At 43.0% G+C, this 16153-nt stretch overlaps 1 protein-coding gene across 2 annotated transcripts in view; it reads right to left on the bottom strand.

Annotated features, from left to right (window-relative positions):
- The window catches only part of CEP85 (centrosomal protein 85), a 38064-nt gene extending 23189 nt beyond the window's left edge, over positions 1-14875 (bottom strand). Inside the window, exons 1-3 of one of the 2 annotated variants that reach the window (XM_021095615.1) lie at positions 14711-14875; positions 7943-8018; positions 3000-3152 (exon numbers count right to left, since the gene is read on the bottom strand). In XM_021095615.1, coding sequence (XP_020951274.1) covers positions 3000-3152; positions 7943-7997 — 208 coding nt within the window. In that variant the 5' untranslated portion in view covers positions 7998-8018; positions 14711-14875. The remainder of the gene's footprint in view (positions 1-2999; positions 3153-7942; positions 8019-14710) is intronic. The other variant, XM_021095616.1, reaches the window with a different exon arrangement.

The following is a 16153-nucleotide window of genomic DNA, read 5'->3' as shown; positions in this document are numbered from 1 at the left end:
GCATTGTCACTGGAGAGGCTTGGGTTGCCGCTGTGGCACAGGTTAGAACCCTGGCCCGGGAACTTCCACATGCCACAGGTGCAAACAAAAACAAAGAAATAAAAGCCGGATCCCATGTTGCTATGGCTGTGGTGTAGGCCAGCGGCTGCAGCTCCGATTCGACCCCTAGCTTGGGAACCTCCATCTGGGAGTGGCCCAGAAAAGGCAAAAAACCAAAAAAACAAAAATTTTTTAAAAAGGCCTATTATTTACTCAAAATGGAAAAGATCCCATGATTGCAGATGTAGATAAAATCTTAACAAGTCATAACTCCATTGACAGTAACATTTGATTACGCAAGTGATGGAAAGAACACTACAGGAGTTCCCGTCGTGGCTCAGTGGTTAACGAATCCGACTAGGAACCATGGGGTTGCGGGTTCGATCCCTGGCCTTGCTCAGTGGGTTAAGGTTTCGGCATTGCTGTGAGATGTGGTGTAGGTTGCAGACGCAGCTCGGATCCCAGGTTGTGGCTCTGGTGTAGACCGGCGGCTACAGCTCCGATTCGACCCCTAGCCTGGGAACCTCCATATGCCGCGAGAGCGGCCCAAGAAAATGGCAAAAAGACAAAAACAAAACAAACAAACAAAAAAACCCAAAAAAACACTACAGATGGGTGACCTGAATCTCAAAACTAGCTGTGTGACATTAGGCAAGTTACTTAACCCCCTAGGGATTTGTGTTACCCACAAAAAACTGGATTAAGTGATTTTTAAAGTCCTGTTTACCTTAAAATTTATGATTCAATTCTACTCAATATTTACTGAACATTGTGTCCATGTGCACACAGCTATCAAACTAATAAAATTAAATGCCAGGGGAGTTCCCATCGTGGTGCAGTGGTTAACGAATCCGACTAGGAACCATGAGGTTGTGGGTTCGGTCCCTGGCCTTGCTCAGTGGGTTAAAGATCCGGCGTTGCTGTGAGCTGTGGTGTAGGTTGCAGACGCGGCTCAGATCCCGCGTTGCTGTGGCTCTGGCGTAGGCCGGTGGCTACAGCTCTGATTCGACCCCTAGCCTAGGAACCTCCATATGCCTTGAGAGCGGCCCAAGAAATGGCAAAAAGACAAAAAAAAAAAAAAAAAAAAAAAGCCAGATGTCCAGGAATCAGTATTAGTAGTAGATATATTTTTCTTTTCATTTTTATTTTTTCCAAACATTTCTAATTTTTAAAAGCTTTACCAAGATATAATTCACCCACTTGAAATAATTCAATGGTTTTTATCATGTTCATAGAACAGTGTAAATCACCACGATCAATTTTACAACATTTTCATCACCCTCAAAAAAAGCTTTTTTATTCTTCAGCAGTCATGCTCCATTTGCTCTAATTTCCCTAGCCTTAGGCAACCACTAAATCTACTTTCTGTCTCTATAGAGGCTGGCCTATCCTGGGCATGTCATATAAATGGAATCATACAATACATGGTCTTTTGTGTCTGGCTTTTTTTACTTAGCATAAATTTTTTTTTTTTTTTTTTTTTTGTCTTTTGTCTTTTTAGGGCCGCACCCATGGCATATGGAGGGGTCCAACAGTAACTGCAGCCATCAGCCTACACCACAGCCACAGCAATGCCAGATCTGAGCTACATCTGCAACCTATACCACAGCTCGCGGCAACACCGTATCCTTACCCCACTGAGCAAGGCGAGGAATTGAAACTGCATTCTCATGGATACTAGTCAGGTTTGCTACCACTGAGCCACAATAGGAACTCCCTAATGTTCATTTCCTTTTTTATTGATAAGTTATATTCTATTTTATGGATACACCATACTTTACTAATCTACTTGTCAATTGATAGACACTGGGTTGTTTTCATTTTTAGGCTATTATGAGTAACACTGCTATGAACATTTGTATCCAAGTTTTTGTGTGAATATATGTTTTCATCATTTCTCTTGGGTATATATACCCAGGAGTAAATCTGTTGAGTGAAAAGGCAACTATGCCTTTAAAGAAGCGCCTTTTCAAAGCAGCTCTGACATTTTACATTCCCACCAGCAATATAAAGCTTCCAGTTTCTCTACAGTCTCACCAACATGTTATCCTTTTGATTACAGCCACCCTAGTGAGTGTGCCATCTGATAAAGTACAAAGGTAAGCAGTTTTGTGACTTTAATCAACTCACTTAATCACTTTGAATTCAGCCTTCTCATATGTAGAATGGAAATAAAATATTTCATAGCGTTCTTAAAGGTATTAAATGAAAAAGTTGAAAAAATTTAGCACAGTATCCATCATAAAGTATTTGATAAATAGTAATTAATTATTATCATTAGGTTTTCTGCCCTCCTAGGAACCCATCACCTAAATTTAAAAAAATACTTTTATAAAGTATAGTCTGACACAGTTATTGCTTAATTTAAGTGTGAAAATAAGTGGCAAAAAATAAAGATATAAAATTGCAAAAAGGAAGATCAGTAATGGGAGAAAGGGATGGGAAAAGTCTTGTCAGATACTTTATTAAATCATAAAAAATAAGATCAGCATATCTGGGATGGGCAGGAGGAGATGGGAACAGCACAAATGGGCCCAGATTAAAGAGGGAAAGAGTTCAGGTATCAAACAAAGGTTCTGTGCTTTCATAGCAAGGTTAAGACGACAGACCTGGTGACAGTAAGAAATATGTTTAAATGGGATAGGGCCAGATCATAGAATTGAGGACTCTAACCTTTATCCTCCAAGTAATAGAAACAATTGAGGATTTGCAGGAAAGGATTAATCTGGCAAGAGAGGGAAAGACCTGAGGCCAAGAAACCTATCAAAAGTTGTTTCAGGCTGGACAAACAGTAGAAGCCAAGAGGAATGAACTAGCTCCAGAGGTGTAAAGTAAGAAGAATCATGTAGACTCCTTGACTGAATGGAATGACTTATGAATATTTTGGAAATGACAATACACTTGGAATACAATTTGAAAACATCAACACATTGGTAATCAAATTATGAATCCAAACTTACCCTCTGCAAGGTCTGAGCATGATGTGCCAATGGCTGTGTCCCCACTGTCAGCTACACTTGAACAGCGGCTGAAGCGGCTCCGAAAGGCCTCTGAGATCACTGGGGTCTGCCATTCAGTCCCCAGGGAACTGCCTTTCTGAATCACACTGGAACCTGAAACAAGCGGCATTTCCCACCTTTAGTGTGAACTAGCTCATATAACCCCACAGGAGTGTTTTTTTGGTTTGTTTGTTTTTTCTTTTAGGGCTGCCCCGCAGCATATGGAGGTTCCCAGGCTAGGGGTCTAATCGGAGCTACAGCTGCTGGCCTATGCCACAGCCACAGCTACAGCAACGCCAGATCTAAGCCAGGTCTACGACCTACACCGCATCTCACCACAGCTCATGGGAACACTGGATCCTTAACCCACTGAGCAAGGTCAAGGATCCAACCTGAAACTTCATGGTTCCTAGTCTGATTTGTTTCCACTGTGTTACAATGGGAACTCAAGGAGTGTTTTTAAAAAAATCATTTAAACCGATGAGAGAAGAGAGGCACCCCCACCCCCTTTCTTTCTCCTGTGCCTATTTCAGCTACTCTGAATTAATTTTAAATGGAAATAGCATAAGAGGTAACAATGCTCAAGGACAGAAATAAGACCAAGAATCCAGGGGTAATTAGACAGTAATAGTTGACAGCAGCTCTGTTCTTGGATATCTAGAAGCCACAGCACTTTACAAAACATGATCTCATCTATCTACTTATCATCCCTGTTTTACAGAGGATAAGGGCTGAGATTTGAACCCAGAATATTTTTTTTGTTTTGGCCACACCCACAGCATGTGGAAGTTCCCAGGCCAGGGATCAAATCTAGGCCACTGCAGTGGCAATGCTGGATCCTTAACCCATAGTTCCATAAAGGAAGTCTGAACCCAGGTTGTTCTGATTCCAATACCCACATTCTCTCCTCTTACACGTTTCTCAACAAGTGCTTTTGACATTCTGGATACAACAATTCTTCAATGTGCATCTATATACTTCTATATACTACAGGATGCTTTAGCATCCCTAGTCCCTCCCTACTCACTAAGTGCCAGTGAGCAGCCCTCACTCCATCCCACCAGCACTGTGAAACCTGAAAATACCCTCCTGTATGTTTCCAAATGCTCTGCAGGATAAGAAGCAATCTAGTCCCATACTGAAACCATTGCTTGACTGAATCAGGGTACCCTTGTGGGCAGAGTAAATCCAGATCAAGGTGAGTCTTATAAGTTAATCTGAAGAGTTTTGAGGAGCAAGGGCATACATACACAAAAAGCTACTAAATTTTCTAAGCAGTTAAGATGAAACAAGATTAATGAGATTTATTTGACTTGATCAGCTTGCCATTTGAGGGCTGGTAGGTAGGAAGTGTTCAATAAATACTTGACTTACTAACAAACTAGCAAAGATTTAAATTCAAATTAATTTTGAAAATCCACTATAATTTTTCTAAACTTTATCTGATGATCCATGTATACAAACAAAAGGGTAATGTCAGCTACTTATCCATTAAAGTATCAGACTTGAGAAAACACAGTTCTATAGACTATGATCTAGTGGGAAGCAAATGATATTTAAAGACAGATCACCTTATTCCCTCCCTTCTTCTGAATTTAATGCTTCTCCCATCTTTTGAACCTACTGCCTTCTACTTTTGCTTCTTTCTTTTTTTCTGCCACCCTTACTTCTGCTTTCTATTTAAGACAACCACACTTTCCCCCAGAACTTCTTTTATTCTTTGAGTCTCAGTGGACTTTCTTGTGAAAGCATCTATATACAAACAGTAATCTGTAACAATCTTTAATTAAAAAACATAGCCCCAAATCAGAGGTTCTGATCATCATAAGATTAGCCAGTGTTATGATACTAAATTAACATAATTCTAGCCATAAACAAAGAAATTTGACCTCTGGTGACTCTAAATGGCACTACCTCTCTAGTCAGTATACAACTTATCAGGTCTTTTGAAATAGTGAAAATCAATTGTGGCCCTCTATTATTATGTTCCTGGCCTCCTACTGGAAACCACTCCCTGTTTCTACCACTAATCTTCCATTCTTCACTACTGCTACTTTTCTATTTACTCACTCCATAAACAATTTTAAAAGAGATATTTGTTGTAGTCCTCACTGTGGTGCAATGAGATTGCTGGTGTCTTGGGAGCGCTGGGACACAGGATCGATCCCCAGCCCAGCACAGCGTGTTAAAGATCTAGCGTTGCCACAGCTGTCGCTTAGGTTGCAACTGTGGCTCAGATTTAATCCCTGGCTCAAGAACTCCATGTGCCATGGGTCAGCCAAAAAAGGAAAAAAAAAAAAAAAAAAAAAGAGAGAAAGAGAAATCTGCTTTAAAAAGTAAAAATAGGAGTTCCTGTCGTAGCTCAGTGGTTAATGAATCCAATTAGGAACCATGAGGTTTCGGGTTCCATACCTGGCCTTGCTCAGTGGGTTAAGGATCCGGCGTTGCCATGAGCTGTGGTATAAGCTGCAGATGCAGCTCCAATCCTGTGTTGCTGTGGCGCTGGCGTAGGCAGGTGGCTACAGCTCTGATTCGACCCCTAGCCTGGGAACCTCCATATGCTGCGGGAGCGGCCCAAGAAATGGCAAAAAGACAATAAATAAATAGTAAAAATATGTTTTGGAATAGTTATAGACTTAGGATTACTTCAAAATTCAAGTGTGAAGTTTCCGTCGTGGCTCAGCGGAAAAGAATCTGACTAGCATCCATGAGGATGCAGGTTTGATCCTTGGCCTTGCTCAGTAGGTTAAGGAGCCAGCGTTGCCATGAGCTGTGGTGTAGTTCACAGACATGGCTTGGATCTGGTGTTGCTGTGGCTATGGTGTAGGCCAGCAGCTGCAGCTCCAATTTGACCCCTAGCCTAGGAACCTCCATATGCCGTGAGTATGACCCTAAAAAGACAAGAAAAAAAAAAATTCAGGTTTGAAAGCTGACACTTTTTTGTGTTATATCCCATGTCCTATCAGAAGCATTCTTATCAAATATTACGACTATTATTAATCAAATGAAAGACTACTGAAAACAAAGCCACGAGAAAAGAACAGGCTTTGTTAGGGATTGCTTTATTCCAAAAATTTGCACTATACACATAACTGTCGTAAGAAATTGTCCAGTTCAGTTCCGAGATAGTGCATGGCACATAGATGATGTTCAATAAATACTTGCTGAATGAATCCTGAATTGCCTTCCGAAGTGCTTACTGTTTCAATTTTTTTTGTTTAGGACCGCAGGTGCAGCATATGGAAGCTCCCTGGCTGGGGTCAAATCTTAGCTACAGCTACAGGCTTACACCACAGCCACAGCAACACCAGGTCCAAGCCATGTCTGTGACCTATACCACAGCTCATGGCAATGCTGGATCCTTAACCCACTGAGCAGGGTCATAGATCAAACCTGCATCCTCAAGGATATCAATTGGGTTCATTTCCACTAAGCCACAATGGGAACTCCTCAAATGCTTTTCAAAGTGCTTATTATATGCAAGGGAACATGCTTAGGAGAATGTAACATATCTACCAAATGTCTGCTATAACGCACCTCTGAGGGATTTTTAAAGTTAAAGAAAACATACCATTAGTTCACTAAAATATACCCCTTTCTTCATAAATGCCCCAGAATTCAAGTTATTTTTCTAAAATGCTACTTCCTTTCTGAATATACCATCTCTACTTAATATTGTTTATTGAGTATGTGTATTATGTTTTAATATATATATATTAGAAGTATATACACACTTTTCATATGTCAACTTAGGCTATCTACTGAGATTTCAAAATTTTGTAAATCTGTTCTAGAGATAAATTCCTGAGTCTCTAGTGACAACACAAGTGAGACCGTTGGCATCCAAGAAGAATTCCAATCTTTGTGGGCTAGCAGATGACTGACCCACCCACGGGACTACAAAGACAACATACAACACAGTAATTTATGCTGTGTTTTTCTGATTTCAAATGGAACTATGTTCCAAAGCCATTCTGTTACAATCCTTTATGTGTCCTCTACTCCCAATCAATCACATGTCTTGTTGGAAGCCATATAGGACCAGAGATAAATAGTTGTTCTTTCAGAGAGACCTATTTTACTATTCAGGGTCTTCTGAGAAAGACCTATTTTGCTATTCAATGTAGCATCATGTCATTTTTGTTCTCTGAGTACCAGCATTTCAGTGAATGCTTGTTGCTTAGTATGTTCTTTAAAGGAAATGTCGGAGTTCCCGTCGTGGCGCAGTGGTTAACGAATCCGACTAGGAACCATGAGGTTGCGGGTTCGGTCCCTGGCCTTACTCAGCGGGTTAACGATCCGGCGTTGCCATGAGCTGTGGTGTAGGTTGCAGACGCGGCTCGGATCCCGCGTTGCTGTGGCTCTGGCGTAGGCCGGTGGCTACAGCTCCGATTCGACCCCTAGCCTGGGAACCTCCATATGCCGCAGAAGCGGCCCAAAGAAATAGCAAAAACAAACAAACAAACAAACAAAAAAAAACAGCATCTAAAAAAAAAAAAAAAAAAAAAAAAAGGAAATGTCTGTTATAACAAAGGGAGTTTCCATTGTGGCTCAGTGGAACTGAATTTGACTAGCATCCATGAGGGCGCAGGTTTGATCCCTGGCCTCACTCAGTGGGTTAAGGATCCAGCACTGCCATGAGCTGTGGTGTAGGTCACAGACTCGGCTTGGGTCTGGTGTTGCTGTGGCTCCAATTCGACCCCTAGCCCAGGAACCTCCATATGCCAAGGTGCGGACCTAAAAAGACCAAAAAAAAAAGGCTTCTGCACATTTGTGATGATCATTGTACAACTACAAAAATGCAATAAAGTTCATTTAAAAAGATCAGATCCTCTTTAAAAATAAATAAATAAATAAATAAAATAACAAAGGTCAGAATTTAATCCAGAAAACTGACTACTCACCTGGTGATGTGGCATGAGAGATCCTCTCACTTGGGTATTTATCCTGCATGGTCATCAACACGGTTATTGGAGCTAGCTGTGGAATGAAGGAACAAGTCAGATCTCTCCACTATCTTTAATTCCCTGTAACTCATTCCCATTCAACTGAAACTGTCAAAAACATAGAGTATTCAAGTATACTTCTATATGTTTTACTCTACTCCTAAGGATATTTTTTGAGGCAAAGCAACTCTCAATATTCTACTCTACTTCTCTTCCTAAAGCAAGAAGAAAAAACCTAAAAAAAAATAAAATAAAATAAAAAATAGGGAGTTCCCGTCGTGGCGCAGTGGTTAACAAATCCGACTAGGAACCATGAGGTTGCGGGTTCGGTCCCTGCCCTTGCTCAGTGGGTTAACGATCCGGCGTTGCCATGAGCTGTGGTGTAGGTTGCAGACGCGGCTCGGATCCCGCGTTGCTGTGGCTCTGGCGTAGGCTGGTGGCTACAGCTCCGACTCAACCCCTAGCCTGGGAACCTCCATATGCCACGGGAGCGGCCCAAGAAATAGCAACAACAACAACAACAAGACAAAAAAAAAATAAAAAATAAAGAAGAGAAATCCTATAATCAAATAGGGATTCCCAATACTGAGCCTAGAACCCCTCTGACTCTTGCAAAAAAATAAAAATGTTACTTTTAATTAACATACATTGTCACGGGTCTTCCCATCCACTGGAACAGGATGGAAGGTGGAGTAGAAAAAAACTAAATAGACAAACTAATAGTGAAGTTTTATAGCTTCAAATATGATTAACATAAAATGAATTGCCAAGTTTCTCCAGTAATGAAAGTTAGTCATATGATGTATAAAGATGGACAGAATTCTTGGTCATAAGCAGAACCCCAATCCTCAGCTGGGAACATGAGCTTTTCTTCCCATTTCTCCATTCCTTAAAACACTTATAGTTACACTTGAAGTTTCCTAGAGGTTCAGCAGGTTAAGGATCTGGTGTTGTCACTGTCACTGCTGTGGCCCAGGTCACTGCCGTGGCATAGGTTCCACCCCTGGCCCAGAAACTTTCCCATGCCATAGGTGTGGCCAAAAAAATAAATTTAAATTTACTATAATGGTAGGTTCCGAGAATTTAGCAGAAGTCTGATTACTACATGTATAAACAAAAGGTTTAAATGTAACCATTAACTGCAAATAATAATAATACCTTGGATAGGCATAGTATTTGAGAGGCAGTACACAGCAGTAGACCAGAGTATTAACTCTTAGTCAGATAGTTCAGGTTTAAAGTCTGACTTAGCAATGTGTTAGCTATGTAACCTTGGGCAAATTTCTTAATATCTCTGTGCCTCAGTTACTTCCTACAGAAATAAGGATAAAAACATGAACTAATTCATTACAATTTTTTTTTTCCTTTTTCGGCTGCTCCCACAGCCTATGGAAATTCCCAGGCAGGGATCAAGGCTAAGCTGGAGCTGTGACCTACCTACACCATAGCTTCTGCAGTACCAGATGAGATCAAAGAGTGCCTCCAAAGAGACAAGTTGGACCATTAACCCACTGCACCACTGTGGGAACTCTCCACTTTAATTCATTTAGAATTAACTTAAAATGGTGCCTGACACATCTAAGTGCTTAATTAATGTTTTTATTACACATGACAGGGTGGCTCCCCCCCCAACTTTTGGCTGCCCACAGCATATGCAGCTCCTGGGCCAGGGATCAGATCTAAGCCACAGTAGCCACCTAAGGCACAGCTGCAGCAATGCCAGATCCTTAATCCACTGTGCCCGGCAGGGACTGAACCTGGGTTCCAGTGCTCCCAAGAGGCTACCAATCCTGTTGTGGCTACAGCAGGATCTCCTATACTTGGCAGTTTATATTAATAAAAAGTCATACAGTACAGTCCCTGGAAGATAAAATATAAATTTAGAAACTGCATTTTTGAGTGCCCCAAAAGAGTTTGGGACAAACCCTATCAACAGAACCCAACTCTTACAGGAGAAATTTAACTTTGGTGGGCCTGGCCCGGGGCCTGGGGCGGGGGGGGGGGACTACAGGGACACAAACTCTATGGCACTGTGTCCCTAATGTGCTTTACTGACCTCTATAGTTTTCTTTCGGTAACAACAACCCAAACCCTCACTAATTCACTACTTCTACAACAGAAATTGTACCATCCCCTGAAACCCCAGGTCTCCACATACTGGGTAAGAGAAACTTTGTTCAGTTAAAAAAAAAAAAAAAAAAAAAGCTTCCACTCAGTGTTTTAATGGTGATATAGAAGGATTACCTACCTACTAGTGATATCAAACAGTTAACATCAAAACACTTTTTTTTCACCCTTCTTTAATATATAACAAACTAGTAGGCCCACTGGATTCTGAGACCTTTCCAAATTCAGAGGAGTTGAAAATGGGATGAAAAAAGAACTCTCAGTTAGACATGGGAGTTACCCTATGACTCAGTAATTCCACTCCTAGGTATGCATCCAAGAGAAATAAAAACATGTCAACACAAAATCTTGTACATGAATATTCATAGCAGCATTATTTATATACAGCCAAAAAGTAGAAAGAACTTGAATGTCCATTAGCTGATAGATAAATAAATTGTGCTATATCCACACAATGGAATATTATTAGGCAACAAAAAGAATGAACTACTGATACCTGCTATGATATGGATGAACACTGAAAACATTATACTAAGGGAAGGAAAATAAACAGAAAAGGCCACATGGTATGATTCCATTTATATGAAATATCTAGAATTGGCAAGTCCATAGAGAAGGCAGATTAGTGATTGCCAGGGATTAAGGGGGGGGAATGGGGAGCAATTGCTAATAGTATGAGGTTTCTTACCAGGGTGATCAAAATGTTCTGAGGTTAGATAATGATGATGGTGCACAAGCTTGTGAATATACTAAAACCTCTGAATTGCACACACGTACAACTGAATTTTATGGTATGAGAATTATACTGCAATTAAAAAAAAAAAACAAAAAACTCCCAGAAGGTGTAACAGTACAAGATAAATAATTCTTAACTTCTTACTTAAGTTCAGAAGGAGATGGGCTACTGATGGAAACTATTAGGACCATTTGAAGGAGACAGATTTCTTGAGGCAAAAGTGAGAGAAATGAATACATAAGAAGTAACACAAATAACCAATTATACAGCCAAGAAAGGTAGGAACCAATGGAGGCATACAGAAAAAAAAGCACCCAACTTTTATAGTTTCTATTTTCAAAGCCCTTTAAACTAGAGAACTACTCCTTCATTCAACAAATTTAACATGTATTCAGTACAAGCATAAATATTTTTCTTTTTCCCTTTTTTTCTTTCTTTTTTTTTTTTTTTTGCTTTTTAGGGCTGCGCCTGAGGCATATGGAGGTTCCCAGGCTAGGGGTCCAATCAGAGCGATAGCTGCCGGCCTACGCCACAGCCACAGCAATATCAGATCCCAGCTGTGTCTGCAACTTACACAACAGCTCACGGCAACACCGGATCCTTAACCCACTGAGCAAGGCCAGGGATCGAACTTGCAACCTCATGGTTCCTAGTTGGATCTGTTTCCACTGCGCCATGAGGGGAACTCCAAGCATACATATTTTTATTGCACTTCACAGATAATGCCTTTTTTTTTCTCCCCAAACTGAAGACCTGAGGCAACCCTGCCTAGAGCAAGTTTATGGGTGTCATTTTTTCCTACAGCATTTGCCCATGTTGTATCTATGTCACATTTTGGTAATTCTTGTAATATTGCAAGCTTTTTCATCACTATTATGTCTGCTACGGTGATCTGTGATCTTCGATGTTTGTACAGACATGGTGGAAAAAGCAAGAGAAATACAGGTGGAGCCTTTAAGATGTGACTGAATTGCTACAATCTCATGATAAAACTTTAACAGATGAAGTGTTGCTTCTTATGGATGAGCAAAGAAAGTGGCTTGAGATGGAAAATTACCTCTGGTGAAGATCCTGTCAAGACTCTCAAAATGACAACAAAGAATTTAGATTATTACCTAAACTTAGTTGATAGAGCAGCAGGGTTTGAGAAGATTGATTCCAATTTTTTTTTTTTTTTTTTGTCTTTTGTCTTTTTTGTTGTTGCTATTTCTTGAGCCGCTCCCGCAGCATATGGAGGTTCCCAGGCTAGGGGTTGAGTCGGAGCTGTAGCCACCAGCCTATGCCAGAGCCACAGCAACGCGGGATCCGAGCTGCGTCTGCAACCTACACCACAGCTCATGGCAACGCCGGATCCTTAACCCACTGAGCAAGGGCAGGGACCGAACCCGAAACCTCATGGTTCCTAGTCGGATTTGTTAACCACTGCGCCACGACGGGAACTCCCTGATTCCAATTTTAAAAGAAGTTTCACTATGGGGAAAATGCTATAAACAGCACTGCATTTTACAGAAAAATCATTCCTAAAAGGAAGGTCAACTGATGCAGCAAACTTCATTATTGTCTTATTTTAAGAAACTGCCACAGCCACCCCAACCTTCAGCAACTACCACCCCAACCGTTAGCAACCACCACCCTGTTAAGTCATCGGCCATCAACACCAAGGCAGGATCCTCCACTAGCAAAAAGATTACGAATCACTGAAGACTCAGATGATGGTTAGGAGCAATAAAGTATTTTTAAATTAAGCTGCGTACATTTAAAAAAGACATAATGCTATCATATACTTAATACTCTATAGTATAAACATAACTTTTACATGCACTGGGAAACAAAAAAATCTGACTTGTTTTATTGCTGTGGTCTGGAACTCTACCCACAGCATCTCTGAGGTATGCCTGTCCTTACTACCCATCAAGTACTGCACTAAAGAGTCTATAGTATGTCTTATGTTTAATGCTCACGTCAAACCTATGAGGTAGTTACTATTACTATCCTCATTTTATGGATGAGAAAATAGGAGTTCCTGTCCTGGCACAGTGGAAACGAATCCAACTGGGAACCATGAGGTTACAGGTTCAATCCCTGGCCTCACTCAGTGGGTTAAGGATCCAGCACTGCCATGAGCTGTGGTGTAGGTCGCACACATGGCTCAGATTTGATGTTGCTGTGGCAAAGACCGGCAGCTGTAGCTCTGATTCAACCCCTAGCCTGGGAACCTCCATATGCTACAGGTGCAGCCCCAAAAAGCAAAAAACAAACAAACAAACAAAAGAAAGAAAGAAAATAAAGAAGTGAAGGGTGTACAGTTGGGAAGAGGTTTCAAAGCCAGGACTGTGCTCTAAAGCTACTGGAATCCTATCAGCATTCTGTGTGTAACAAAAAGAAATAAAAGAAATTACTAGGGCACCACAAGCTGTAGTTTCTACCTCAGATATAGCCACAGCTGCATGTCCCAAAACAGTTAGAAGTGGGGGGGGGGGGGAAACAGTTCATAAAATTTCTTCACTTTCCCCTTGGTCACCACCCAGGCTCTACTTTTCAAGTTGCTATCCAAGAATTAGACTTTGACTTTGACAACTATTTCCCCCCTTGAAGAATTACAACCTTGGTGGGGAACACACGTGGCAGCTGTTGCTAGAACCACATCAAGACAGGAGAGGATTTCAAAAGACACACAAACAGCTGACAAAGACACATTAAGAATCTCACACCATCACACTCTTTTCATCGCCTTGATCATTCATTAAACCAGACCTAAAGAAAGAGAAGCCAGATCCTTGCTAAGAGGTTGCCTTTACAAAGAACTGGTCTTGAGACACTTAACACCACTGATCATTACAAAACAGACAAGGCCTAAAGGTAAGTAATGAGGCATGGTTATCTTAATGGTCTTTGTACTACTCCTCCTCTCTTCCTAGCACACAGTATTCAATTCACCAACCAAAATTCACTGAGTGCCTCCAATCTGCCTGGCTCTGTGCCATGTGGTGGAAGCAGATGGGTATAAAAGACAAAAAGGTTCTGATTCCCCCAGCCCCGTGTTACTGTGATGAAGTAAGTGCTGAACACCCTCTACTGCAGAAACAATTTTTACTACACTTTGTGTGCATGCAGAGAACCTCCCTGTCTATAGCAGGCTTCCTCAATCTCCGTGCTACCGACATCGGAGCTAGGCTAAGTCTTCCTTGTGGGGCTGTCCCGTACACCGCAGGCCGTTTAGCAGCTTTCCCGGCCTCTACCCACCAGATGCCAGGAGTAAACCTCGAGAAGTGAGGGCTAAAAGTGTCTCCAGACACTGTCAAATACCCTGTGGGGGGCAAAGTCGCGCGGGCTGAGAAACTCCAGCCTAGCGCCTGCAACCGCTCTGTCCCCCGACCTTCCTTCTCTATTCATTCTCCAAATCGCGGCTCCAACTTCACTTCCTCCGCGCCCGGGTCCTGCTCCACCTGCTCTACTGACAGTGCTGGCCGAGCAACCACCCGCCGGACGCCTACTCCTCTCCCGGGACTGTGCGCTCCCGTAGGGTAAGGAACTTGGTACCGCCGTACCCCGGCGAGCGGGCACAGGGCCTGTCCTTACAGACGTCCCGCGATTACTGTGGAGTGTGTGAAAAGGGGCAAGGCGATGAGGGCGGAGGCGACAGAGACCTGAAGAGGCGTGGGGTGGGGTGGGGGCATTATTTCAAAAAGCCGGGGCAGTGAGCAACCCGAGAGGGACGGCACAGCTGCTCTGCGCATGCGCTGCGTTCCGCCGCGGCCCCCTCACCGAGGCAGGTCGAGCGCGCCTGAGGCTCCGCCTGGGCTCTCCAAGGCTGGGACAGGGTCTGTCAGTCCGACCGGGCCCCCGAGGGGAGGAGGACTTACGTGGGCCTGAAAGCGGGCGGCGAAATCCCTCACTCAGGGACGCCAACTGCGGCCACCACGTCAGCCGCGGGCGGCGCTTCGGTCCCTCAGTTCGGGTAACGGCCGTTACCCACCCGCCAGGCCGCGCGCCTCAGAGCGCGCGCCGTCCTGGCCCCGCCCCTTTCTGCCCTCCTGCAGCCAATCAGAAGTCGGGCCGCGCGGGTGTCCCGCCCCTGCACGCCGCCCTCCGCGCTGAGAACCGACGGTTCTCTCTGCGCATGACCTCGGCGCAGCTCTCTGCAGTCTCTCCCCCTTGCCGGTTCTAGCCTGTGGGCCGAGCCCTGGTCACCTGAGCTTAAAGTGGCTGCTTGGGCCTGGTGCGGAACAAGCTGGAAGCCAGCGCAGATAATTCCAGGATACCTAACCTGTCCACCTTCCTCCCATTCCCCACCACTCCCACTTGAAGCAGGGCGTCGCGTCGTGACCAGAAGTTAGAGTGTAGCCAGGGTCACTTGTCAGGGTCGGAACTTGGTCTGGGTTATAAAGTCAGTGGTCAGTCTGTGACCAGGACTCAGGTTGAAGGGTAAGGGATCGATCTTGCCTCCCTACTCAAACTTGGTCCCTAGGAAAAGGAACTACGTTTATTTGCATTAATATATACTTGAAGAATCAGCTGAAATTATTTAAAAGAGACCAAGACATCAGCCAAAGTATAGTAAAATTCAAGATATCTGGAAACCTGACTTGGAAGGGAGAGGCATTAACAAGTTGTGTGGATATAAGAAAAGAAATGTATGTATATATATATGACTGGGTTGGTTTGCTGTACAGGAGAAATTGACACAACATTGTAAATCAACTATAATTTTAAAAACTAAAAAGTTGTATGATAAAACGTGGTAACTATAATTGTTACTGACCAGGGTTCTTGGACTCCATAGAAATTGATAAAGAGGCCAGATACATAATTCGGGCAAGGATTGGGGAGTTCCCGTAGTGGCTCAGTGGTTAACACACCCAGCTAGCATCCATGAAGACTTGGTTCGATCCCTTGCCTCGCTCATTGGGTTAAGAATCCAGCATTGCCATAAGCTGTGGTATAGGTCACCAACACGGCTCAGATCCCACGTGGCTGTCCCACGTGGCTGAGGCATAGGCAGGCTGCTACAGCTCAGATTAGGTCCCTAGCCTGGGGACCTCCATATGCCATGGGTGTGCCCCTAAAAAATACGAAAAAGAAAAGAAATTTAGGCAAGGATTTATTGGGACTACAGAACAAGTAACAGTGGACTGGAGGGTAGGAAGTAGGCTTGGTGGGTTGTGGGAACAGCCACTTAATGGCTTCTATTTCTTTGGTGATAAGCTTCTATAAGGAGGGAGGGAACAGGGGTGTTTAGAGGACTGAGAAGAATGGGGAAGAGCTGATGTGGAGAATGCAAGAGAAACCAGACTGGAAACTGGAAG

This window comes from Sus scrofa, chromosome 6 (assembly GCF_000003025.6).
Source record: "Sus scrofa isolate TJ Tabasco breed Duroc chromosome 6, Sscrofa11.1, whole genome shotgun sequence".
In the NCBI taxonomy this organism is placed as follows: Eukaryota; Metazoa; Chordata; class Mammalia; order Artiodactyla; family Suidae; genus Sus; species Sus scrofa.
This window is presented reverse-complemented; position numbering and strand designations above follow the sequence as displayed.